This window comes from Notolabrus celidotus, chromosome 20 (assembly GCF_009762535.1).
Source record: "Notolabrus celidotus isolate fNotCel1 chromosome 20, fNotCel1.pri, whole genome shotgun sequence".
NCBI classification, from domain to species: domain Eukaryota; kingdom Metazoa; phylum Chordata; class Actinopteri; order Labriformes; family Labridae; genus Notolabrus; species Notolabrus celidotus.
The window spans coordinates 19,808,179-19,833,745 of NC_048291.1; the positions used below are offsets into that span (position 1 = coordinate 19,808,179).

At 38.4% G+C, this 25,567-nt stretch overlaps 1 protein-coding gene across 1 annotated transcript; it reads right to left on the reverse strand.

Annotated features, from left to right (window-relative positions):
* Positions 1-1,399: 1,399 nt before the first annotated feature.
* LOC117831852 (beta-1,4 N-acetylgalactosaminyltransferase 2-like) lies at positions 1,400-24,965 on the reverse strand. The gene is given in 13 exon segments (XM_034710736.1): positions 1,400-3,734; positions 3,736-3,808; positions 3,911-4,139; positions 5,549-5,692; positions 7,026-7,207; positions 19,709-19,756; positions 19,759-19,794; positions 19,904-19,973; positions 20,152-20,250; positions 22,368-22,405; positions 22,633-22,739; positions 23,564-23,710; positions 24,738-24,965. Coding segments are annotated over 13 exon segments (1,485 nt in total). The 5' UTR covers positions 24,929-24,965; the 3' UTR covers positions 1,400-3,613.
* Positions 24,966-25,567: the final 602 nt, after the last annotated feature.

Consider the following 25,567-nt stretch of genomic DNA (forward strand, 5'->3'; position numbering starts at 1 on the left):
TCCTCTTTTCGAGCTGCTGCCATGCCAAAGGTGACCATATTTTACGCCAAACAAAATGGTATATATTGGTGTGCCGTTTGTAAAGTAGTCTACACTGAAAATAACAGCAACAATTCTCCACATTTAGCTCCAAAACATCATAAAAACATTTTTTAATAATTAACTTTTTTTTATCACCTTTAGAGCAATATTTGTGATCTTCCCATTCATTTTTTTTGTGAAATACTGCTAAATCAAAATTCTACACATAAATGTTAAATGTAAATGTTAAATATAACTCTAAATGTTAACTGTGTAATCGAAATGTTAAATAAAAATGTGGGAGTGGAGAGGATGGAATAGCCTGCCGTGAATCCTGACCTAAATTTGTGGGATCAGCTTTGGCGTGCTGTTCGTGCTAGAGGGACCAACATAACCCCACTGGTTGACCTTCAACAACTCCTATGATGCCATCCCACAGCAAAATGTGACCTGGCTGGTGACCAGCATGAGGAGGTGCCAAGCTGTGGTGGCAGTGTATGGATCTTCGACACGCTACACTGAAAATGAATAAAGTGTAAAAATGGGCAATATATGTTGGTTTTCCTTATTACTGTTGGAGAGTGCAATCAACCAATCTGCCAAGCAACTCAAAACAAGAGTGAATACCAACAGGAGAAAATTGCAGGGTATTTTGGCAATTTTTTTGGGGCACTACCCACACGTTTAGATGTGTTGCTCATTCCAGGAATGCACAATCCTTACAAGTTGTACCTTGTTGTAAAGGTGACAAATCAGGCTTTCCAACGATATATACTACAACACCAATTGGTATTATTTAAGGGGACAAATTACTGTCTGAAATAATGTTTCCAAACTTTTATTGAGGAGCTTATTTGTATATTCTGATCTGGTCTACAAAACAAACAAACAAATGGTTAATCTGTTTAACATTCCAGTTTATCTTATATAGAAGAAGAATATTGACATGCTTGGTCTATATTGTTCACAGTATGAACTTTTATGAAGAAGCATTGTATTTTTAAGCTTTGTCATATATTGTATTTTATTGATTGGATGATTGTGCTGTAGGCACATGAGTGATAAGTTACATGTTTTCTAATAGTCTATTGTGATCTTCTAGGTGTTGTATCTTTCTTGGTTTTGTAGCTTGCTTTTTCTTGTGTTATTGTTGTGATTATTGTTTTTTAAATTTTGAATTGGATTTTGAATTATGTAAATTGTGTGGATTGTTCACATTTGCATGAGACCACCCCAGGAAGAGTAGTTGCTACCTTGGTTGTAGCTAATGGGGATCAAAATAAATAAAGTGCACCCTGGGATTACTCTCATAGAAGAAAATGTTGGAATAAACATGATTAAAACAACAATAAGCAGAAGGAGGAATAGATTTCAATAATACCTTTAAAACATAATTTTAATAGACATTTTTAAAAATTACACTCATAATGGTCCATTGAGCAGCACTGTGCAGTTTAGTTTTGAATGAATCTTGCTCCCTTTCTGAGAGACTCTGTAATGCCATAGCAGAGCTAAATGCTAACCTGCATGCTGATATGCCATCAGGGACATTGCTAACATATAATCAACATTCCCAAAATCAGACTAGTTGCATAGAGTGCAATGCACAAACCCATTTCACTGTACATTTACTAATTACCAGAGTGAAAAATCTGACTGAAAAAATGCTCCAATTACTTTCTTACAACAGAGGTTAGCCACACAGCTAAAAGTCTTAGCTGTAAGTTTGAAGCATGTTTCTACAAATGTCAATGGTTAATTGTGTTATTGCACTCAAGCCCTTGCTGACAACTGTTAGCTTTCAACTTTGGCATACAGAACATGGCAAGGCTCTGATGGCAATGTACCTAGTTAACAGATGTTTGGTAACAAACCATACAATTGGAATACAAGGAAGAAAATGGCAATCATTTCATTTCATTTAAGATTACTACCTTTTGTGTGTAGTACAGTACTATCCCCCATTTAAAAAAAAAAAGCACAATCCCTGACAAAAACATTTATATATGTGCATCCTACTCTCATGCAGATGCCACATTCTCACATACTTATAGAGAAATGTGATAATCAGCAACAATCAGTAACAACAGCACCAAGTTCCACAGGACAAAGAGCTGTTAAATCCAAATTCAGAAAAGATGGGACGAGTATGGCAAATTACATTTTCCATCAGCGTGTGTATTTGTGTATTTATAAAGAAATGAATCCTATTCAATTTGAAGAAAAAGAAAAGGTTTTCAGCAGCCTTGCTATTATCCAGGATGCAACATTTATGAGGCGAATTACAGTTTCCGGTACTGTAAGTTGTTGTTCTTGGCTTTTGTGTGTGTAGCCGTGTGCAATCTATATCAACTTAGATAATATCTTAATTGTTGTTTGAACAATGTGCGAAATGACAACATCAAGTATGTCACACATATTGCAACAACCAATCAAGACGTCTAATATTTATAGAACTTATATAGCGCTATTCTGGATACCTAAAGATGCTTCATTTAGTGCAAAAACAGATAAAGGTACAATATACAGGACAAATCAGAGGTCAGGTGTTGCAGGATTTTGGGAAAGGTAGGTTTTGAGTTAATTTTTAACTGAGATTTGAGATTTTACATACATTTCCTGAATAGGATGAAGCCGGGCAGAGTACCATGCATGCACATTGAGAACATATGCAGTGTTCACACAAGATAAGTGATAAGATAGCATAGCTGCCTGCATGCCTGACTTTTAAAATTTTTCAGGAGGCCTACCAGGTAAGAGACCAGCAAAATGAAAACACACTCATGTACGGTTCACTCATACTTGCACTGCAATACTTGCGCTTATGATTTCACTGTTTTGTTTTGTATTGACTTGAATGACTCAGGTTTAAGTTACTAAATAAGACCTGTTTTTATCAAATAAGTTAATTTATTTATTATCTACATCTAATATACTATCAATGTGAGCAAGCCATTACAAGACTTTTACAAACATCTTTGTTTTTTACATATTTTTTGAGGGATGCAAAATTTATGTAATCTGCATAAAAGAACCCACAATATATTTTTTTTGTCACACCCTATGTGTGGGGTGTATGAGTGGAGAGAGATTATCTATGAAATATCTCATGTAGCAGAAATGTTATCCATTAAAGGCTTCTTGACTGTGTTCTTCCTTGAAGGTGTTGGGCGAAAGGGTTGAATCACATTTGATTTAAAGCCTTCATAAAGGACAATAATACGCTAAATCTTGGAGAACTGCTGTAGCCTATTATGGCTCAAAAGCCTCTTTAAGAGCTAATTATGTCTTTGCTGGCTTGTTTTACCTCGTTTTTTCTTTTTTACCATAGCAAATTTCAGCATTTTCTTTATAAATACTGTGGTGGGGTTAAAGGTAATTTATATGCATCAAGAGGGATCGTGTCATGAGACAAACACGGGAGACAAATGTAGAGGCTATAGAACGTCCCATAATATCCACCATACCAAAAATGTAAAAAGTGTTGACAGTGGTCATGCATGTCATCACATTTCTACATCCTCCTTAAAGAGTTGTGTAAGATGTTGGCTTTGAACAATACAAAACAAAAAATGTGTCCTCTGGTCGTCTTCTATCCGTAGCGGATACATTTTAAGTTGTTTTTGAAAAAGTGAAGTTGCTGTTTGAACAATTCGTCGGTTCTTGGAGGATGTCGGAATTTTCCATATCTGGCATCGTCCTTGTTGGAGGTATGGGGGCTGATGTCCAATGGACACATGGCCACAGCTGGCAACCATCAGAGAGCCCAACCCATCCATAAAAAACTCTAAAGAAAGAGACAAAGAAAGAGAGATAATTAGAGTTAGAGTTATTACACCTCTTTGTACCATGGCCAAATCATCTTGAAAAGATCTGGGTCTCAACGTACCTGAATGAGCTACTCTCTTCAGCTTAGGGTCAAATCCCACCTTGTTTACAGCATCTGTACGAGCCAGGAAAAAGTTGACAACACCACTAGCCATATGGCAATTTGGGAAACCAGGGAGTGGCGTGAACTTCCCTTTTGACTTTCTGTAAAGGCAGCCACCCTCCATTTCTTCCCCTTCGTCATATTCTATTGAGAAGTAAAACTGGTTCCCCTTCACTGATCCTCCAAGCTGATAAAAACAGAGACAAAAGTACTGGTTAGGTCTGTTGCGTGACTGCAGTCTATTTTTCTGAAGGGTCAATGATAACGAGGAACACAACCCTCTACTGACTACATTTTTAAAATTATTTTTAGTTTGACTATTGTAATAAACATTGTACTGGTATGCACAGCATTACAAAGAGTCACCAATGACATTCTTCTGTATGCAAACAATGGCCAACCTCAGGACCCAAGGTTCAGTACTGTTCTATCTGTAAATGCTCCCTTTGGGTAATTTGATCAGTCTTTTTCATTATATATTTTTTCACTGTTATGGCAATTTGTTTCTTTGTTAAAAAATACAAATATTAAATTTAAAATTTAAAAAAAGATGAACCAATCGTCCTCTCTTATTTGCTCATTGACTTTCTTACATACCTATTTATTACCCAGCTTGCTTACTGATCTTCTGGCTGTGTGAGAAGCCTGATTCTGATGGGTCAAAACACCTTGACAACGGTTATTAACTTTTACTAACATGACCATAACATAAGAATCCATCGCCATTGAACGCTAACTGCTGTGGAATCACTGGGACTATTAAAAAAACAAATTGTATACAGAAATCATTTTAAAACAACAACCAAGTTTTTTGCAAACTTGTTTGTATTTTAAGTTGGTTGCCAGGTAATAAGCAGGCAGATATGGGAAGTAGATTCCTGACAGGGTGAGACAAGATCCCAATGTGAGGCGTATTTCTTTAGCAATTTTTCTTTATTTTGCGTTTATAAACATAGAAACAAAAAATCAACAAGGTATTTACTTTTGTTACCTTTAATGACTGTGTTACTTACCGACCTTTTTAATTACTGACCAATTAGTTTGTCATAGAGCAGTTCTATGACAAACTATTGGTTAGTAATTATTCAGTTCTACACTGAGCACATCAATGTTTATTTCATGTAATATATTTCAATTGAAGGTTTATTCAGCAGAGTTTTCAATTGATGTAACATGTCCAAAAAGGGCAATTTGAATTAGCAGGAAATGTATGGGGTTTTGCTTTTTGTCTGTTTATCACTGAATTTGTGTTTACATTTCTGTGAATTTTATCTTAGCTTTTATAAAATATATGGTGATAATTTGAAAAATGTGAGTCCTAGGTATAGACTAATGCATCAGTTATACAGTATAAAACACAGGTGGATAGAGGATTAGAAAATATGGTTTGTTGAGAATGACTTTGATAATTTATCAAAATCAAAACCAGTCTATAACTCTCTGCCCTAAGCTTCATATTAATTTCCATACAAAGCATGATTTGGGCAATGATGAGATAAAACAAGGTTTAAAAACTATGTAATTAGCTGGAATTGTAAGTTAAAAAGGTTACGAAACAAGAAAAACAAATACACAAAAAAACCACGTCATACTTACCACGTCAAGTTCAGGGTTTGCCTCCATGATCGCCACCATCGTCTCTATCTTCGTTTCCTCTACAAACAGGAAGTCATCATCCACCCACAGGAGATACTTTGTGGTTACCTGGGATATGGCAAGATTCCTGCCAGCAAACCAGCCCTGAAGGGAAAGACAGGTATACATTTTTCTCCCACCAGAACACTACACCATTGAAACGCAGTGGTGTGTGATGTGTATCTCCCTGTTGATCTGTCAGCTGCTCAAACATAGGATTCTGACCTGCCCTAGTATGACTCTTATGAACTTCTGTCAGAGACAATGAATGAGAGAGACGATTGAACACAACGGTTAGTTATTGTTTTGACATTTAAGGTGGCTTGATTGACACACAATGCTAACTCGTGCAGAGTGAAGTGAAAGAAAATACTCCACCTTAAAATTTCCAGTAGCTGCCATATAGTGACCTTAGGCTGTACACTAGTGGCACAGTCAATTTGCTTTATCAATCAATCAATCAATCAATCAATCAACCAATTGTTATTTATGTAGCACCAAATCACAACAGACGTTATCTCAAGAAGCCTTTATAAATATAGCAGGTCTCGACCATACTCTATGTTAAATCATCCCAACATCAAGACAGGATATGATACAGTCCATCTTAGAAACAGGACTCGGAGTTGTTGTTGTTAGTATTATTATTGTTATTTTTATTTTTATTATCATTATTATCATTATTATTCATATATTTTCTTTCTTCTATACAGCTCTGTTAGTTTAACATTGAATCTTATTATTCTGTAATTGTTTGTAATTTTGTGTTTTATTCTTTTTAAGCTTTAGCAATGATTACGTATGTTTTTCATGCTAATAAAGCCCTTTGAATTGAATTGAATTGAATTGAGAGAGAGAGAGAGAGAGAGAGAGAGAGAGAGAGAGAGAGAGAGAGAGAGAGAGAGAGAGAGAGAGTGAGAGAGATGATAGTGATGGGACGGATAGTAGTAGCAGTAGCAGTAGCTGTCGCTGCTGGAGTCTGGCTTTGGCCTAACTACTTTAGTAAAAATGAAAAGGCTGCAACGCATCCCCTATTTTAGTTAAGCTATCCCTGTTATCTACCTGGCTGGGATTGGGACACCTGGCTGCCACCTGACCCCCCTCTTTTACCTCTCCCTTGATTTGTTTAAATTAATTAAAAACATACAGTGAGTAATATGTTTTGCTGTTAAAGAGGGTAATATTGGGGCACCTTTGGCCTAGGGGTCTAAGCTCGCACACCATATAGGCTATAGTCCTCGTTGCAGCAGGTGCAGATTCAACTCCCAGCCTCGACCACTTGCTTCATGCCATCCCCCTCTCTCTGCTCCCCTTTTAATGTCTCTTTTCAGCTGTCCTTTCCATGAAAGGTGAGAATGCCCCAAAAATATATATGACATTTCATATACATGACAAAAGTTCCTCACAGGAGCTTTAAGTGACCACTGTGTGTTTTTACCTGTGCTGCAGGCATGATGAAGTGTTGGATATAGTCCCCCTTAATATTCTCTGTTATAAAGCGATCATCCGCAATGATGACATTCATTGTGCTATAGAAACGGCGTATGCTGCTCAACAACACCCGGAGACTGTGGTAGCGCAGGAATGTCTTTGTGGCGATGGTTACTTGAGAGCTGATATCTGAAAATAAGCAGAGTACATGCAAGAAAACAAATGAAACAAGAGGACACAAGAACGGTAAATGGACTTTTACTCTTTCTAACAACTCAAAGTGCTTTTACAGTACTCGTCGCATTCACCTATTCACACCACAATCAGTCACTTATGGTGGAGGCTGCTATAGGAAGGGACCATCAGTATTAGCTTATGCAGCTTAATTGGTAACAGTTATTGACTAGCATAGCGACATGTTTCCATTAGTATGTAACAGTTATGGGCATTTTTAAATGGTGATACTGGCATGCTAATAAATCTTATGAAAAATAACTTCACCAATACTCCTTAGGACAACAATAATACTGCTACTCAATGGCAATTCAGTGATGTTGATGATTATTTCCTGGAATTTGTAGTTATATTACCAAACAACCAAACGTGATTTTCTTTTTTTTGCGATCAATTGTTTTTTTATTTCAAAGAGAAGGGCATGACATATTTCAAAGGCAATAGTACAGCAGGTTGTAAACATTTCTCTTTAAACTAGATCCCCCCCCCCCCCCCCCCCCCCCCCCCATATGGCGACAAGTCCTCCTCTTATCCCAGCAAGATCTTCAACATTGTTACTTAAAGTATATACAGCAGTACAGTATGTAATACTCTAGTCTCCTCTGTGTTCAGTAGGTCAAGGTAAAGAGAGTAAAATACAAACAATACATAAAGAAATTAATAAACAAGTATATAAACAAAAAGTCACACAGTAAGTACACAGTTTTCATCCCAGTAAGTCTTTAACCTTTGCAGCCGCAGAGGTCCAGGTTCGGATTGTTTTCTGACCAGCCCCATGTATTTTGCTACAGACAACTCCATGTATATTATGTTCAAAAATGTTTGTAGCCACTGGGTCCGCGTGAGTGTGTAAGGAGGCTTCCAGTGCAAGGCTAGCATTTTTTTAGCTGCAGTCAACCCCGCTAATAGAATGCGGGTCTGAGTGGAGGACAGGCTCAGTGATGAGGTGTCGTTAAGAAGCAGCGTTCTAGGCAGACATGGTACGTCTATATCCAACAAATCTGATAAGGTGGACGACACTGATTTCCAAAAGGACGCCACATCAGGACACTCCCAGTACATGTGTAAGAAAGATCCCACATGGCCCAGAGAACATAGATCACAAATAGGAGAATGTATGAGCTTCATGAAATATCGTTTTCTTGGTGTAAGGTACATTCTATGTATGAATTTGAAGTGTATAAGTTTATGATCAAAGTTTTTTGATGTTTTATCTAAATTGTCCCAGACAGTTGACCAACATATTTCGTCACTGGATAGATCGAGGTCTCTGGTCCACACTTGATGAACAGCCAGAGGGCCACAACAGGGTTCTAGTATGAAAGAGTAAAGGGCAGAGACAAGGCCTCTTGACCTCACTCCCACATCCAACAACGTGTGTAATTTGTGGGTGGGAAGGGGAGTACCCCAGGGCACACCGTAAGCTCGCATCGCTGATCTGAGACGTAAATACAAGAAGAAAGATGTACCTGGTAGATCATAAGTAGCTCGTAAATCATTAAATGCCCTCAGCCCTTTGTCATCGTAGATGTCAGATATAACATTAATTCCTCTGTCGCTCCACTCCCTAAAAGAGAAAGGCACCCCTCCAGTGAGTAGAGAATAGTTGTGAAATATAGGACTCTGTACGTGCCACTTTAGCACAGAGCCGGTCATCCTCCCCACTGAGTGCCATACAGTCAAAAGAAATGACATAATAGGGCCCAGCTCACGTTTGGAGCGTTTAATGGAAAGCCCTGAGTGGATTAAATCTTGAAGTCGGTGAGGGGAGGCTAAATGTTCTTCTATAGGTCTCCATGATATTTGTGTCTGGGGGTCGAGCCAATTCGACAGTGGTCGCAACACGTACGACCAAAAGTAAAATTTAAAATTAGGGACAGCTAGACCTCCATTACGTTTATTGCGCTGGAGAGTAGTTAGCTTGATACGTGGTCTTCCTCCTCCCCAGATAAACTTTGATGTTAATTTATGCATCTTGTCCCAATACCTTTAGGTGGGGAAAGGGGTATCATATTAGAGTAAAAGTTCACTCTAGGAAGGATGTCCATTTTAATAATGGACACGCGTGTTTGTAGGGAATTAGGAAGGCGCGTCCACCTTTCCAGATCTGCCTCCACCCGTTTCATTATACCTTGAAAATTTTTGCTAGAGATGGAAAACAAGGAGGGTATATGTCCACACCCAAGTATTTGAAGGTCTTAACTACTGGTATGGTGCGTTGGCAATGTGGCAACGTCGAGGAGTGAATTAAGGGGCATCAGCGAAGATTTAGTCCAGTTAATTTTATAGCCTGAGAGAGCGCTGAATTCCTCAAACACCTCTAACACTATCGGGATACATATTGACGCGTTATTTATGTACAACAGAATGTCGTCAGCGAATAGCGATATGTGGTGTGAGGTGTTACAGAAGGATATGGGTGAGAGAGAGGGATGTTGCCTAATTGTCCTGCGCGAGAGGTTCTAGGGAGAGAGCAAACAGAAGAGGAGAAAAGAGGGCATCCCTGGCGGGAGCCTCTCGATACTGTAAAGGGTAATGAAATAATATTACTTGAAATGACCATAGCTGAGGGGTTAGCATAGAGTACCTTAATCATCTTGATATAGTTAGTACCAAGACCAAAAGCTTCCAAAGCCAGCCAGAGATAATCCCACTCAAGTCTGTCAAAGGCTTTTTCTGCATCCAAAGACAGAACAGCACATGGAGACTCAATATCTTTAGAAAAATGTAGCACATGAAGGAGTCTGCGCATGTTGTCCGCTGCCTGGCGCGTTTTTATAAACCCAGTTTGATCATGATGTACTAATTAGTCATGTGAATTTCTATCCGTGAGGCCAAGACTTTAGCATATATTTTAATTTCAGAATTTAGAAGTGACAGGGGTCTGTAATTGCCACATAGGGAGGGATCCTTATTCGGTTTAGGGAGGATGGTAAGGATAGCAGAGTTAGCGGCTCGTTCAAATGAGCCCTTGTCCACCGCTGTGAGAATCATATCTAGCATGAATTGGCCTAGCTCCTTCCAGAAAAATAAATAAAACTCAGGGGGTATTCCATCCCACCCTGGTGATTTCCCCCTTTCATCCTCCGGATGGCCTCCTCTAGCTCCCCAAGTGAAATGGGCTTCTGTATGTCATCTGCTTCCTCTTGACTTAAGGTTGGAAGATCTGCCTTCAGTATAAAATTATTACATCTGTCTTTGTCTAAATTGACTTCAGAGGTGTAGAGGTTAGAATAAAAATTGCAAAACTCTTTGTTAATAGCTTTTGGTTCTGTTAAAATGGTCTGAGATGACCCAGAACGAATGGCTGTTATGTTGGTAAATTTCTTACTTCGTTTAAGTCTGAGCGACAGAAGGTGACTAGGCCTAGGGCCGTGAAAATAGTAAGTTCTTCTGGTTTTGTGGATTAAAAATTCAGCTCTTTGTCTGAGCAGAGAATTGAGCTCGATTTTTGTTACTTCAATAATTTGTTTCCTGGCTTCAGAGAGAGAGAGTTGCTGTTGATGTTCCAGGGAAGTAAGTTTGCTTTCGAGGTCATCTATTTTGGCCAGTCGAGACTTACTAAGATGTGAAGCGAAAGATATCGAGGTGTTCCTGATACATCCTTTAAGAGCGTACCAAATATACGAGAGTCGTCCACAGAACCAGCATTCTCAGTCACAAATCTGTTCAGCTCTGTCCTAAAGTAGGCACAGTATTCTTCGTTTTTAAGTAGGGTTGTGTTAAAACGCCAGCGAGCTGCTTTGGTTGGTGTGTTCAGTAAGGTAAGTTTAACTAATACAATGCTGTGGTCAGATAATGGAGTGGGAGAAAGCACTGCATTATGAATTTCAGAAATTGAGCTGGAAGTTAAGATATAGTCAATACGGGAGTATGTTTTGTGTCTACCAGAATAGAAACTGTATTGCTTAACTGTAGGGTTAATAACGCGAAATACATCAATTAGGCTGAATTCAGATATAAACTTAGACAAAGAGGCTGATAGAGAGCCTTGAGAGTGAGAACAGTGTCCCGCAGAGCCCGAGCGGTCTAAAACCGGGTCCATAACCGCATTCATATCCGCACCCATAATTACAGAAAAATCATGCATCTCCGTCAGGATCTCAGATAGTGCGGTGAAGAATAGGGGTTCGAATTGGTTAGGGGCATACACTGATAGGAACGCTAATTTACGACCAGCAATTATAGATTTTATATAAGAGATACGGCCATCTTCACTGCCAAATTGATCAAGTATGGTTATGGCTAGAGAGCGCTTCAAAACGATGAGAGAGCCACGGGTTTTAGAATCAGTAGAGGCCGAAGCTGCCACATAATATTGTCTATTAGCGAATCGCTGTACGTCAGATGTTTTAAGATGGGACTCTTGGATAAATGCAATGTCAATATGGTTTCTACGGAGTAAGTCCAAGCAAGCTGCACGTTTAACTGGTCCATTCAATCCGTTTGTGTTCCAACTAGCTAACTGTAAGGTTGTCATGAGACAGTTGTAAGGCTGAAATGGGCTGAGCAATGTGCAATGTATTAGGTCGTCGAGACCAAGTATGTAGATCTACATTATACACACATTCAGATAAAATGTTGACTGTATCACAATAAAGGTAAGAAGATCTCATCCCCCCCTGATCCTGTCGCCAATAACCCCTAAACTCACCTCAAGAAACAGGTGAGTTAACATACAAAACGCAAAACGCATCAAAAGAAAGAAAAGATAACCTCCCCAAAAAGCATCAGGCACTTGGCACTGAGAAAGCGGGCGAGTGCATGACGGACCCGCCCGTCCCCCCTCAAAAAAAATCTATCAAATTTTGACAGTTTTTACTATAAACTACCTTAAGTTGTAGAAACTATCCAACGTTAGTGATGAACTTGATTAATATAATAGTTTAACTTTTAAAGTTACGTTGTTAAACCATTTCAAACAGGAATATGCAAATATACAAACATTCTGTATGTTTAACAAATTGACAATGGACCAAAAAGCTTAAGCCATAAGAACAACCGGGCATTGGTTATAGCTGGTAACATACCTTATTATCCATGAACTAATATTCCGATAGGTGGCATTGTTAAAGTTATTAAGTGAACAGGTGAAATCAGCCATCGGCACTAGGCATGTTCATCCGGCAAGTTATTGTCTGGTGATCATTTCAGTCCTTTCCACTCGCCTGTTTCATGTTGAGAAAGTCCTCAGCTTCGGTGCTGGTACGAATATGTGTTGATCCTGCCGCGGATGAGCTTCAGCTTGGCCGGGTAGAGCAGAAAGGCTTGGAGTCCTGCTTTCTTGCTTCCTCCAGGGCCAGCGAGAAAGCCCGGCGTCGTGTCACCGTGTAGTTGCTGAAGTCGGCTGAGAAGCGGATATCTCGGTTCTGGAGCTTGACAGGTGTTTCCGCGAAGCTGGAGTATCTTGTTCCCGGTCAGTGAAGCGGAGCATCTTACATATCAGTGGCCGGGGACCTCGGTTGGCATTAGCCGGCGGGCCGATGCGGTGAGCTCGCATGACTTCCATCTGTTGCTCGCCCAGGTTAGGGAACCATTTCTGGATATTTGTGGAGATGAATTGGGAGGCATTGGGACCCTTATGGAAGTAAATCTGTGCCATCGGGGTTTGAATATGATTTCTAACACTGAATTTTTTCAGCATCGAAATCAGACTTTGAATTTTAAAAAACCATTGAATTTCAAGCACTGATTCGTTTTCCTCCCTTTTATTTTTTGTCCACGATGAAATAAATTCAGTGAAAAAAAAAATCAGCATCTCAAAAAAATTCAACATAAAAAATTTTGACATCTCAAAAAAATTCAGTGGTAAAAAATTCAGTGTAAAAAAAAAATTCAGTGTAAAAAAATTCAATGTCAAAAAATTCGCTGTCAAAAATTTCAATGTCAACATCCGGGTAACCAAGGAGAAGCAATCGATCCCTGATCAATCCGTTTTAAGAAGAAGAAGAAGAAGAAGAAGAAGAAAGTTAAAAAAGAAAAACAATCAGACAAAAAGAAGCGGGCTACTCAGCCATGTCGAGCAATGGGCGAGTTAGCGCTTCGGTGAGTATGACCGACATTAAACACTGACATTTAACTGTGATACATGGTGAAAGCATTGCGTGGTTACTGTAGTCAGTTTTCTTTCGGCTGCCGCCGTGGGTGCATTGGGGGTGGGGGCCAGCGAGCGCAGATCCACGGACCTGTCTGCTCTCCCGCGGGTGTTGTCTCAGGTGAAGGCTGAGAGATGAAGGCAACCTGTATGTTGACGTTGCCTCGGACTTGTATAATGTGAATTATAGAAGGGAAAGACACATTTCAGGACCGCTAGGCTGACTATTATTAACAGATGTAATCTGTGATTTTCAGCTTCCTTTCTTGAAGACTACAGGAGGAACAAGATAATAATATTCGCAGCGGTCAGGTTGCGCACCGCGGTGAAGTTGGTTTTGTATTGGATATTCGCTCGATAGTTTAGTACCGGCTGGTCGTACCCGTACCGAATAGCCTTCGAATATCCAACCTAAAACCAACTTCACTGCGGGATGATGCGCCTGCCAAAGGGGTTAATGAAGCTCTGCAGCGGCCCAGATTTGCGTTCCAACTAGTTAACTGGGCAATTTTTTTAGATTGATTTTGTGATACAAAAGATTTAGGTTTGCTTTTATGTTGGTTTTCTGACAGTTTTTTGTGTGGTTTGACATAAGTAAATACATTTTTTACATTAAAACTTAAATTCTCTTTGTCTGTGGCTTTACTGTATACAGGCCTATGCATTTGATGGGTTCTGAAGCCTACAACTTCTTCAAATGAAACCTAATCTGACTATTTATTCCTTGTACTGTGTTTCTTAAACAGCTGGCATAGACTACTGTGGCCCGTGTGATCATTGGAACTATTATGATACCATTTCTTGGTGGGATGTGCACGAGAAAGGACACCTCTTTTCACGCAGCTACCTGCTAGAATAGAAATGAGCTAGTAATAAATAAAATGAGTGATGATCAGAAGGGCACAGTAGAGTAATTGTGTAATAATTTTCAATAGCCAACTGATTTTTAACTGTTCAACTATCTGAAGAAATTATTATACAAACTACACTTTCCAAAAACTAGATCTGATCATGGCTGTGTTTTTCTATGGGTAATTTTTAATTTTTTTTTCTCTCCTAGGAGCAACTGCTTAATCATCTTTTAGACAGACTTCGCTCTCGATTGGAGCATATTCTGGGACGCATGCCTCTGGACCTAGACTTCTTAGAGTTCACTTGTACACAAGAACTTGTGTTTTTGAATGCTGTGTCTAGTCAAGCAACTGTTTGTCCTGCTATCTTAGATGAAGTGACACAGCTTCACCGTCTCATTGGTTTAGAAAAGGAGAGAAGGGAGCAACCCACTGCAGTTGTGCAGTTTGAGGAAGGACCAGCTGGAAGACAGCGGATGACCATATCCCCAGACCACCTTAGGCAAACTCCTGGAACTTAATTTGACTGTTCCATGCATTGCTAAACTCTTAGGGATGTCGAGGCGAACGGTATACCGCCGCATGGCTGAGTTTGATCTCTCTGTAAGAGCACTGTATAGCACTATGACTGATGACGAGTTAGATCAATGTGTGAGAGAGATCCAAACTAGGCAGCCCAACTCTGGGTACCGAATGATGAAGGCCCTCCTGCAAGCCAGGGGATTTAGGGTGCAGTATAAACGTGTCCGAGCCTCAATGCACCGTGTTGACACCACTGGTGTCATCAACAGAATGTGCAACGTTGGATGTATTGCTCGACGGACCTACTCAGTTCCAGGACCCCAGTCTTTGATGCACATAGATACCAATCATAAATTGATCCGGTAAATCCATATTTGGCAATCTTTTTGACTAAATGTATGAATTACTAAGAGTGTTTTTAAAGTATGTAGTTGTTACCAGTAAACACCATAACACAGTTTATACTGCCACCTTTATGTCACTATATATGTACCACAACAGCTAAATTGTTTGAGTGATTCTCCTGTTGTCTATTTCATACTGCAACTGTATGCTTATCACTTTTTCCTCTAGTTTGCAGTATCTTATAGTTGCCCATTATTTCTTTTTCAGGTACAACATTGTTGTCTTCGGAGGCATTGATGGTTTTTCCCGTAAGGTTAGCACAATTTTTTGGATGAAGTGCACATGTTCCCCTTATTTATACTTGAGGACCTCAATGAGGTGTAATTGCATTTGTGCTGCAGATAATGTATCTTGGTGCAGCCAACAACAACCTTGCATCGACCAACCTGGCATTCTTCCAAGAATCTGTTGAGAAATTTGGTTTTCCTCTCAGGTAAATGAATATAGGGTTAGAGTAAGGATTTTACACTACAACAGAACTACCATTGGTGGAAAGTAATGACATATTCAATCACAGTACTTAACCCTTTAAAGCCAAACACTTCATATTTGATACACGAGTTCAAAGACCTCTATCTCATCAAGATGATAAATAGTTTGTTTAAAAACCTGTTAAAAATGTTTTTTAAAACAGTATTCTACCACCTTGATGATTGTCATATTACTACAGTCAGCTGAAGTTGTATTTTGGCCCTTTTCAAAATGAAATCATCCACTCACATATTTTCAGGAAAATCATTGCTTGATTTTCAAGAAGTTGTAGTAAGAATAACATCTAAATAGTTACTCTTTAAAAAAAAAAAAAAAAGTGTTTTCTGCATCAGATGAATGCATATTTAGTGAAAAACTTTAATAAAATAGTTCACAAAACTGCCCAGTGTGTCAAATGTGATACAAGAAATATATTATGAATGAAATGATAAAGCGATATTTTTATGTGGATTGTGTAAAAGGGTTTAAAAACATCTCAGTTCCAAAACTTAAATTGGAATAATTAAAATCTGAATAAGTCTTATGATAAATACAGTAAACACACTTACCAAAGCCGCATCATTGGTGTTCGTGGACATTTTATCCTTCATCTGCTCCATAGACTGATCTGCTCTCATACCCATACCACACCTGTGTTGGTGTCACCAGTGGGGCGTAACCTGATTGGCTGAACGTTGTAGAACTGAACACGGATCGATTGCTTTTCCTTGGTTGCCCGGATGTTGACACTGATTTTTTTTGACAGTGAATTTTTCAACATGAATTTTATGACACTAAAATTTCTCAAGACATTGAATTTTTTTACACTGATTTTTTTTTTACACTGAAATTTTTTATGTTGAATTTTTTTTGAGATGTTGATTTTTTTTCACTGAATTTATTTCATCCTGGACACAAAATAAAATGGAGGAAAACGAATCAGTGCTTGAAATTCAATGGTTTTTAAAATTCAAAGTCTGATTTCGATGCTGAAAAAATTCAGTGTTAGAAATTCATATTCAAACCCCGATGGCACAGATATACTTCCATAGACCCTCCGCGCCCTCGGGGATACCCAATATACGCACGTTGTCCCTCCGGTTTCTGTCTTCTAAGTCCGCTAGCTTAGCTTCATAGTCCTCTAGTTTAGCTTTGCAGCCCTCGGTAGTTTTCTCCGTCTTCTCGACTCTTTTGCGGAGATCGCTGTGGTCAGTACGCAGCTTAGCAACATCCTTACTGCCAACGAGACAACTCTGCTTTTATTTCGTCAAGTCTTCCATTTAGTCCAGTAAACTGTTCAGCCATGAACTCTCGCTGTTTGACCATGGCTGTCTCTAGCATTTCGGCTAGCGTGTTATTCTGAATACCCTCGCCATCGCCGTCATCAGATGACTCGTGGTCAGGGTCAGGAGCTCTGGCGGACTTTCTTTGTTTCGGCATCATACAGGGTGGATGTTGTAAATGTCACAGCACACTTGAAAACGGAGGTTAAATTAAGTTAGAGGTAGTTTTTAAGTGAAATGGGGGAAATAGGAGCGGGAGCGAAAATGCTAAGCCGCCATCTTCCCTGCAGGTCACGTGACTACTCCCAAACGTGATTTTCTATAAATAATAAATGTGACCAGGTTGCATGTTCGTGAATCTTTTAAATGTTGCATGTGAATATATTTGCTTGAAGTACCCAGCATATTTTGCAGGAACTGTACTAGACAGATAATTAAAGTTAAACTAGTTCTAGTATATTTATAATTATCTTAAGTAGAAAAAAGGGCTTTTGACAGCATTGATTGATGCTAGATTGCTTCACAAGAGAATATTGTAAAACTTCCCTCTCTTAAATTTAAACTGTTGGCTAAATTACTGATATTGGCAAGAAAATGTGTTATGTTGAAATGGATCCACTGTTACTTTGTGGTACAAGGAGATATTTAATGTTCTTCCTCCCGAGAGGATCAGCGCTGTTCTGAAAGGTGATGAACAGCCATTTCTGAAAGTCTGGCATCCATATCTTCCTATTGAGACTTTTAATTTGATGGCAAAAGGATTTTCTTACTTTACCCTGAAAGCTTTTGGTCCCAACCCTGGTAATGGACACTCAAATATCTAACACTGCTAAACCAGGGCATGTTTAGTGCCAGATCGATGAACTATGCAGTTTGTTTGGTTTACACGGAGCCCCTAAAGTGACATGTGCAGAAATTTTTTTTTGGAAAGTATCTCGTGCGCACAAGATACTTTCTCGTGCGCATGAGATATTTTCTCGTGAGCACCAGGTTTGTGAACCTCACTGCATTTGTGAATGGAATTTTTGAGACTGCAGGGCAATGTCTGTAAACCAATCAGATCTCTCACTCCTATGCAGCCAATCATAGTGTAGATTCCAGGGTATGTGGTTGTGAAGCGATCCTTTTAGCCATGCCGAGACCAGAACGCTCCGAGACCAGAGCGCACCGAAACCAGAGTGCACCGAGACCAGAGCGCACCGAGACCAGAGCGCACCGAGACCAAGACTAGTCGATATCATCCTGCATTTAGGCAGTTATTTAATGAGGACTATGTTTGATCCTTTGTTACAATGGGTAGCCTATCTGCTGACGTCTCTGCAAACGTTTTATCCTCACCCCGTTACTGTATTATTGATCAGTCTGACGTTCGTTTACCTGCATATGAAAAGTGCTATAATTCCTTAATTTGAACATTATAGTGAAGAACTGATTTAGCTTTGGTAGTCTTTGGTAGTCTTTGGCAAATCAAAGTGAACTTCCTTTGTAACAAAGGATCAAACATAGTCCTCATTCAATAACTGCCTAAATGCGGGATGATATCGACTAGTCTTGGTCTTGGTGCGCTCTGGTCTGGTCTCGGTGCGCTCTGGTCTCGGTGCGCTCTGGTCTCGGTGCGCTCTGGTCTCGTGCGCTCTGGTCTTGTGCGCTCTGGTCTCGTGTGCTCTGGTCTCGTGTGCTCTGGTCTCGGGTATGGCTAAAGGGATCGCTTCACAACCACATACCCTGGAATCTACACTATGATTGGCTGCATAGGAGTGAGACATCTGATTGGTTACAGACATTGCCCTGCAGTCTCAAAAATTCCATTCACAAATGCAGGGAGGTTCACAAATTACAAACAGTTTGTAAATGCAGACTGAACAGTCCGTATATAAATGTAACAAGATACAAGGCAGCCCAAGGTTGAAATAAAGCTCAACTAACTGCTGTACTGTCATTTTTAGATCGAAACTAGTTGATCTCCAGTGCTAACTTGGTATCGTGCGTGTGCACGAGAAATTATCTGGTGCTCACAAGAAAGTATCTGGTGCTCACTTGAAAGTATCTGGTGCTCACGAGAAAGTACCTCGTGCGCACGAGAAAGTATCTTGTGCGCACGAGATACTTTCCAAAAAAAAAATTCTGCACATGTCACTTTAGGGGCTCCGTAGGTTTAACCTCAGGGTGTTGTAATTAAATTCTATCAATTTTTACTGTTGTCTTACCGTCTGGGTGCCTGTCTCCTTTTAGTATTGTTATATTGGATTTTTGTCCCTTAAATGTTTGGTACTGTCTGTTATTGTCATTGTTTTTATTGTCTGAAAATTTGAATAAAACTGTGATACAAAAAAAGAAACTTTTTAGCTAATCTTTCACATTATATTTTGTGTCATATTTTGAAGTCTCGGATCTTCTGTCATTTCAGTCTTTTAATTAGATAATAATAATGCTTAATAATACTCTGTTTATATAGCACAGGTAACAAAGTGCTTCACAATGGGCAATAAAAGCAAGTAGAAATGCAAAGCAAAAAGTAAAGCAATAAAATAAAATACATCTTAAAGGCATACAGACTTATAACGAACTAATAGAATCAAAGGTAAAATAAAATCAGAGAATAAAAGTGTATCTGTAAAAATGTGTTTTGAACTAAACAAGGGACTGACATGTATGTAAGCTACCTGGTCAAGTATATCACTTTTTTGTTCAAAATAGATATATATTTATTTTAAAATTGTATATTTGATCCTGTTTATCTCTCAAATTGTTTGGTACTGTTAAGCTTTCAGAAAAAAATTCAGTTGACCCAACATGAATGTCCAAACCAACGTTATAAGTTCACACCTACCTGTTCCCATGTCATACAGGACCGGCAGAATAGGCTGCTTGATGGTGATGGAAACACAGCTTTGGCGTTCTCAAACTCGAAGACGGCTAAGTACAGAAAAGAACAGATTAGCTGTGTCTCGTTGGTAATGCATGAGTTGATAACAACATTTAGGAATAAATATGGATTGTATTTTCTTCTCGATTAGACACATACCAAGGTCGCCGGTGTGGATATGGTAGACAGTGCTGGTATATGCCACTTGAGTCAGCAGTTTGTTGAGGGACTCCAGGCTGCCTTGATCCAACGGTTAAACGCTTTTCCCCTTCACCTGCCATTTACAACCACAGCGTGTAACAGTAACAGTTTAGTTCTTCATTTCCAAGAAGTGCCTGGATATGTTTTATGACATTACCTGACATTATAATAAAAAGATATGAACCCCACATTAAAAAAGGCAGCACAACCATGCCGTTGCTTTGTTCTGATATCTCACCTTCTGTTGTCACTCCCTCAAGGGGATTTTTAATGGTGAGGACCCCTTTGGAGACAGACAAGGACACCTAGAGTAGACACCAATCATTAATTTTGGAGCACTGAGAAAACACTGTATTAACTCTGTAATACATTTTATCTTAATAAGATGTTTCAACCAATCATAATATATCGTCGTTACATTTTTATTACAATATACTGTTGTATGAATTTGCAATATGTTTTTAACTGACTTTTTCGCACAACAGACAGAGTAAGAATAGTTAAGTTTATGGGAACAGCTTGGGTCTGCCTCTCTCTCTCTCTCTCTCTTCAACCCACTCCTCTCATTAACCCACCCTTCATAGCTCAAATTTCCTAGCACCCTTTCAGTACAATTCTTTACCTTTAAAACAGACACCCCCAGTCTTTCCCCCTGACATTCTAGCCAACCGTGCCCACCTCCCATACTTCTAATGTCCTCATAACTGTTAGCCAAGCCTCAACCTTTCCAATTTTCTGGATTCAGGATTTTTTTCTAATTATTATGATTATTACAATTATTATGATGATATTATTATTATTGGTAGTAGAAGTGGTAGCATGAGTTGTAGTAGTACTAGTAAAAGTAGTAGCAGGAGTAATATTATACCTGCTTTAGTGATTTATATGCTAGACTTAATGCCACAATGCCACACTACAACCCAAGACAGTATGCCATATAAATAACATGGCAATTATTATTATTATTATTATTATTATTATTACATTATATTGTGTAATAATATATTGTATTAGTATTTATTGCGATTTTCTATGATAATAATAATAATAATAAGAAGAAGAATAGTAATAATTAAAATAATATAATAATATGATAATAATACTAATTATTATTAGTATTATTATTGTTCAAAGTAGTAGTAAGAGCATATAGTAGTACTAGTAGTCGCAGGAGTAGTAGAAAGTGTAATAATACTCCTACTTTATTGATTTAAATCTTAGACTTAAAGACTAATGCCACAACACACCCAGCCCATTTGTAACGCAGAATGTCATATAGATACTGTGCAAAATATTATTATTATTAATATTATTATTATTACTATTTAATTATTTATTGTAGTAGTAGTTGTAGTAGTATTAGTAATAGTAGTAGCAGTAGTAATATTAGAAATACTGTATTGATTTATGTCCTGGACTTATTATATTATTTTTGTACAATATATTTTATGAAATGTTGTTACGATTTTTAATAATAAAAATAACATTCATCATCATGATTTTATTTTATTTTTTTATCATTTTATGTAATTATTATTATTAGTACGTGCCAATATTGGACCTACCATAAGGAGTTTGTAACTTGTTATGAAACAGACTTAAAAATACTGTAGTATTGGTTCTTCTATACGACCCACATTAACAAATGACTCAATCAAGAAGAAGATTATTTATTTCTATCCAGTTATTTTATGCCTGTCACTGCAGCAACTGTCTCAGCTGGCTCGACGAAGCAGTTTATCAATCTCATCAATCAAGCAACGCCTAGCCCAGTATACTGCAAAAGAGATCGAACAGAACCGTCACACTACAGACTAACTTCAAATACAGTATGTAGTATGCGGTAGGTACTGCATACTACGTTTTTAGGTAGTATGTAGCAGGCCGTTCCGAAAACAGTCTGGGGGTTGAGTTGGGCTTTTAGCCATCTGATAAGCAGCTGCTTGCCTGCTCCCACCTCTCGGTCGTATCAGCCAAGCTCCTGACTAAACATAACTGATAAGTTATAAAAAAAAAAAGTTAAAAAAACTCTCTACTCCCCACATTTTCTGTCTCTCTTCAGCTGTCCTATCAAATAAAGGCAAAAAGGCTAAACAATTTAATTAAAAAAATTTAAAGTTGTTACAAGTAGAGAACTTGGAAATAATTGATAAAATAGTAAGTAAGTAATTCTGTGTTGTGTGCAAAATTTGGCTTTCCTCAAATGTGTTTCGTCGCTTAAGGAATACTAGAGACTTATTTATTTTATGTAAAAAATTAGTCATGCTTCCATCGATCTCAGTTTGATACGGTATGTGGAAATGTTTCTGTGGAAAACCGGGAGGGTCGCACAAGCTTGTCAAACACAATGAGATTGGTACAATGATCAATGGTACAAATCTGATCTTAATAAGAGTGATCCCTTGATCTGTTGTACACCTACCATATAGGTTTCTCTTGGTCTGGCATCCAGCGCTAAACCTGAAATCAAGATATTAGACTCTTTTACTATCTTGAATGGGAACAAACACATTTATCTCTCAAGAATATATTCAATGTTTTTTACAGGGGGGTTCAGGAGTCCAAATGACTAAGCTTCCCGTCTCTTCACTGTGGCGTCTTGTATAACAGTTCCTTATTAGTGTGTTGTAAACACAATTTATATTGCTGTGGGTTTATAGTAATATTTTATTTGGTGCGTATCTTACCTGGTATAAAAGTGGGCGTCAGAGGTCGTACGATAAATCCCTGGATAGGGTACTGTAGAGGAGAGTTAGGTGCAGCAATCAGAAGAGTAGATAACACTGATGTAGTCCTGTTAAAGAGATGGGGAGGAGTGGTGGTGGAGTGAGAGATGTTTTACTTCAGGGATAAATACAGGGATAAAAGATTGGTTAGATCTATCAAAAAGCGATATGTGTTTCAAGGTGAAAAAATACTTTATATTCTGAGATGTTTTTTTCTAAAAGACAAGCAAACGTTTTAAACATCATGTTGGGACTCAAAGAAATGGAAAGGGGTATTTAAGTGAGAATTCTGAGTAATAAAATTGAATTTTGTAGGGCAGGCAAGAAAAAGCTTTTTTTAAGGTGTAATTCTGTTTTAATTCTTACTTTTTCTCAGAATTTTGACTATTTCCTAAATTCTGGGATAAAGTAAGAATCCTGAGATTTAAGTCAAAATTTTGAGAAAAAGTTAGAACTTTTGAGGGCGGGTGAGAGGTTTTTTTTCTTGAGGTGTCATTTTTTTTAACTTTAATTCTGGCATTAAAGTCAGATTACTGACTTTTCTCCAGAATTCCAACTTTTTTCGTAGAATTAATCTCAGAATTCTGGGTCAGAATGTTGGAGGGAGGTTTTTTTTTTCAAGGTATAAATTTATTTTATACTCTGACATTGATATCAGAGATCTGAGTTTTTTCCTCAAAATTAAAAAAAGACGACTTAAAATACTACAATGAAACACCAAACAATTATGGTACACAATGGAGGTGCTTTCTGTGTTTCATCCACAATATTGTGTGTTGTGTTACTAAAGACCCTGTGTCTTTTTCTGAAAAGAAAAAAGAAAAAGCTTTCAGACCTTTACCACCAAGACATAGTTCTTTCTGACTAACGGAAGTCATTCATCTGTGCCTACCTGGCTTTGTGTTGTTGTAGCTCCTTGTTTCTGCGTTGTGCAAGCGCTTCATACTGATCCGCAGGAATTTTGTCTTTGAGCATCATTGAGCCAGGAGAACAGGTGCACGGAGCAGAGGGCGGAGAAGGAAGGCTTGATGGTGCCACCCTTAAAGGATGGAAGTTCATGTAATTTAACTCTGTTCCCTTTTTTTGTTAAATCTTATTCAAGAGAAACTTAATAAATATTCAACCGTCCTTGTATGATTACATTTTGACTAAAAAAGGAAAAAGCAATGTTTCACCGCGCAGAGCCCCACAAGATTCAGCTGTGTCTGACTACAACATGTGGATTTACTGCAACAAGAGAACTGAACAGAAACATATTTCAGACTCAAAGTGTCCTGTTCTGGCTATTCGTTCTTATTATAATTGAAAACAAAAAAACGTGTTGGAGTAAGCTCGTAATTAATTAATTGATACTCAATGAATTGATTAATTGAAACATCCCGATGCTTATGTAGAACTCATCATATTTCATGATCACATTCTAATGGTGTGATGCTCTATAGAACAGCACAGCAACTGTGGCTCCCATGTCTGTGTCTGTACACCTGCTGGGGTAACTACTTGTTGATAAGCCAACCCCCCCCCCCCCCCCCCCCCCCCCCCCCCCCCCCAATACACTTAATTCAAAATACTATTGATTATTAGAACACTTTGTTCAACACTACAAAGAGAAAAAGAGAAAATTAAATTTTGCTTTTTTACTAAATACTTGTCTTATATAAAAAAAACTGCTTTGGCACATGCCCCTGTTATTTCAGGTTTGCTATGATTATATTTTTGTGCTTCAGCGCCATCAAAAATGGTCTAAAATCACCAGGAATTTCACAAGTTTGAAAGTTATTTCAGCAGTTAAATAAAGAAAAAAAACACCTACAACAGCGTTTTATTTTGAAGGATAGACAGTAAGAAAAGGTAGAATTTGAAATTTAAGTTGTTTTTCAAATGTGACAAAATAATCGGTATAATGGGAGTCAAATTACCTGTGTGATTTCAACAAACACATATTACAAATTTGTATGTACAAAACTCTAAACACACAAACACACACACACACACACACACACACACACACACACACACACACACACACACACACACACACACACACCACAAAGAGTGAGCTTTACCTCAGTTGTGTCTTGATAGGCTTCTTGGTCACCTGTCCAGGACATGTATGGAATATGAAGAAATAGGCTGCCACCAAGGTGATGACAGAAACTAAAATCAGCAGCCGAAGATGTCCATATAGCAAAGCCATCTGATGAGAGACATGGATTTGGCCAGAGCCAAAAGAAATAAGTGACCAATATAGTAGCATTTATCCCTTGTCCAATAACTCTGTGGTGATTTGATTTTATATAAGAAACAGAAAACACCCAAAAAAACTTAAAGCAAGACCCAATACATGACCTGCGAATCGCCAAAATCTGACCTTCAACTAAAATTTCTGCACTTCCTGTTGGGATTTCACCATGACAAGAATAGACTTTTTTGTAGGTCTTGGCATGATGGAAAAAAATGTCATGCATGTAGGTTAAACTAGCTGGAGGGGCTTAACTTTTAAAGCACTAAGGGCCTGATCTACTAAGATCCCAAATAACGAGCGCTAATTAATATATATAATAATAATTTTGCATGTGTTATTTCTGGGCGTGTTGCGGGTGATCTACTAAGACTGCGTGCGCAAATGATAACGAGTGCAAAAGTGGTGCGGACTGCCCTACTTTACGAGGATTTTGCGTGTGCTATCGGCTGTCACCATGGAGAGTTAAAATGTATAAATGAAGTTTGAAGCCATGGAGTTGGAGGTCTTTGTGGAGGAGGGAAATAAACCAGCAGAGACATCTCAGCATTAGAAACGCGATATGGGAGGCCATCTGGGAAAAGGTGAATGAAAAAACAGAAGATCTGCCGATGAAATAAATGCATCTACTCTACTCCAAAACGCAATCAGTGT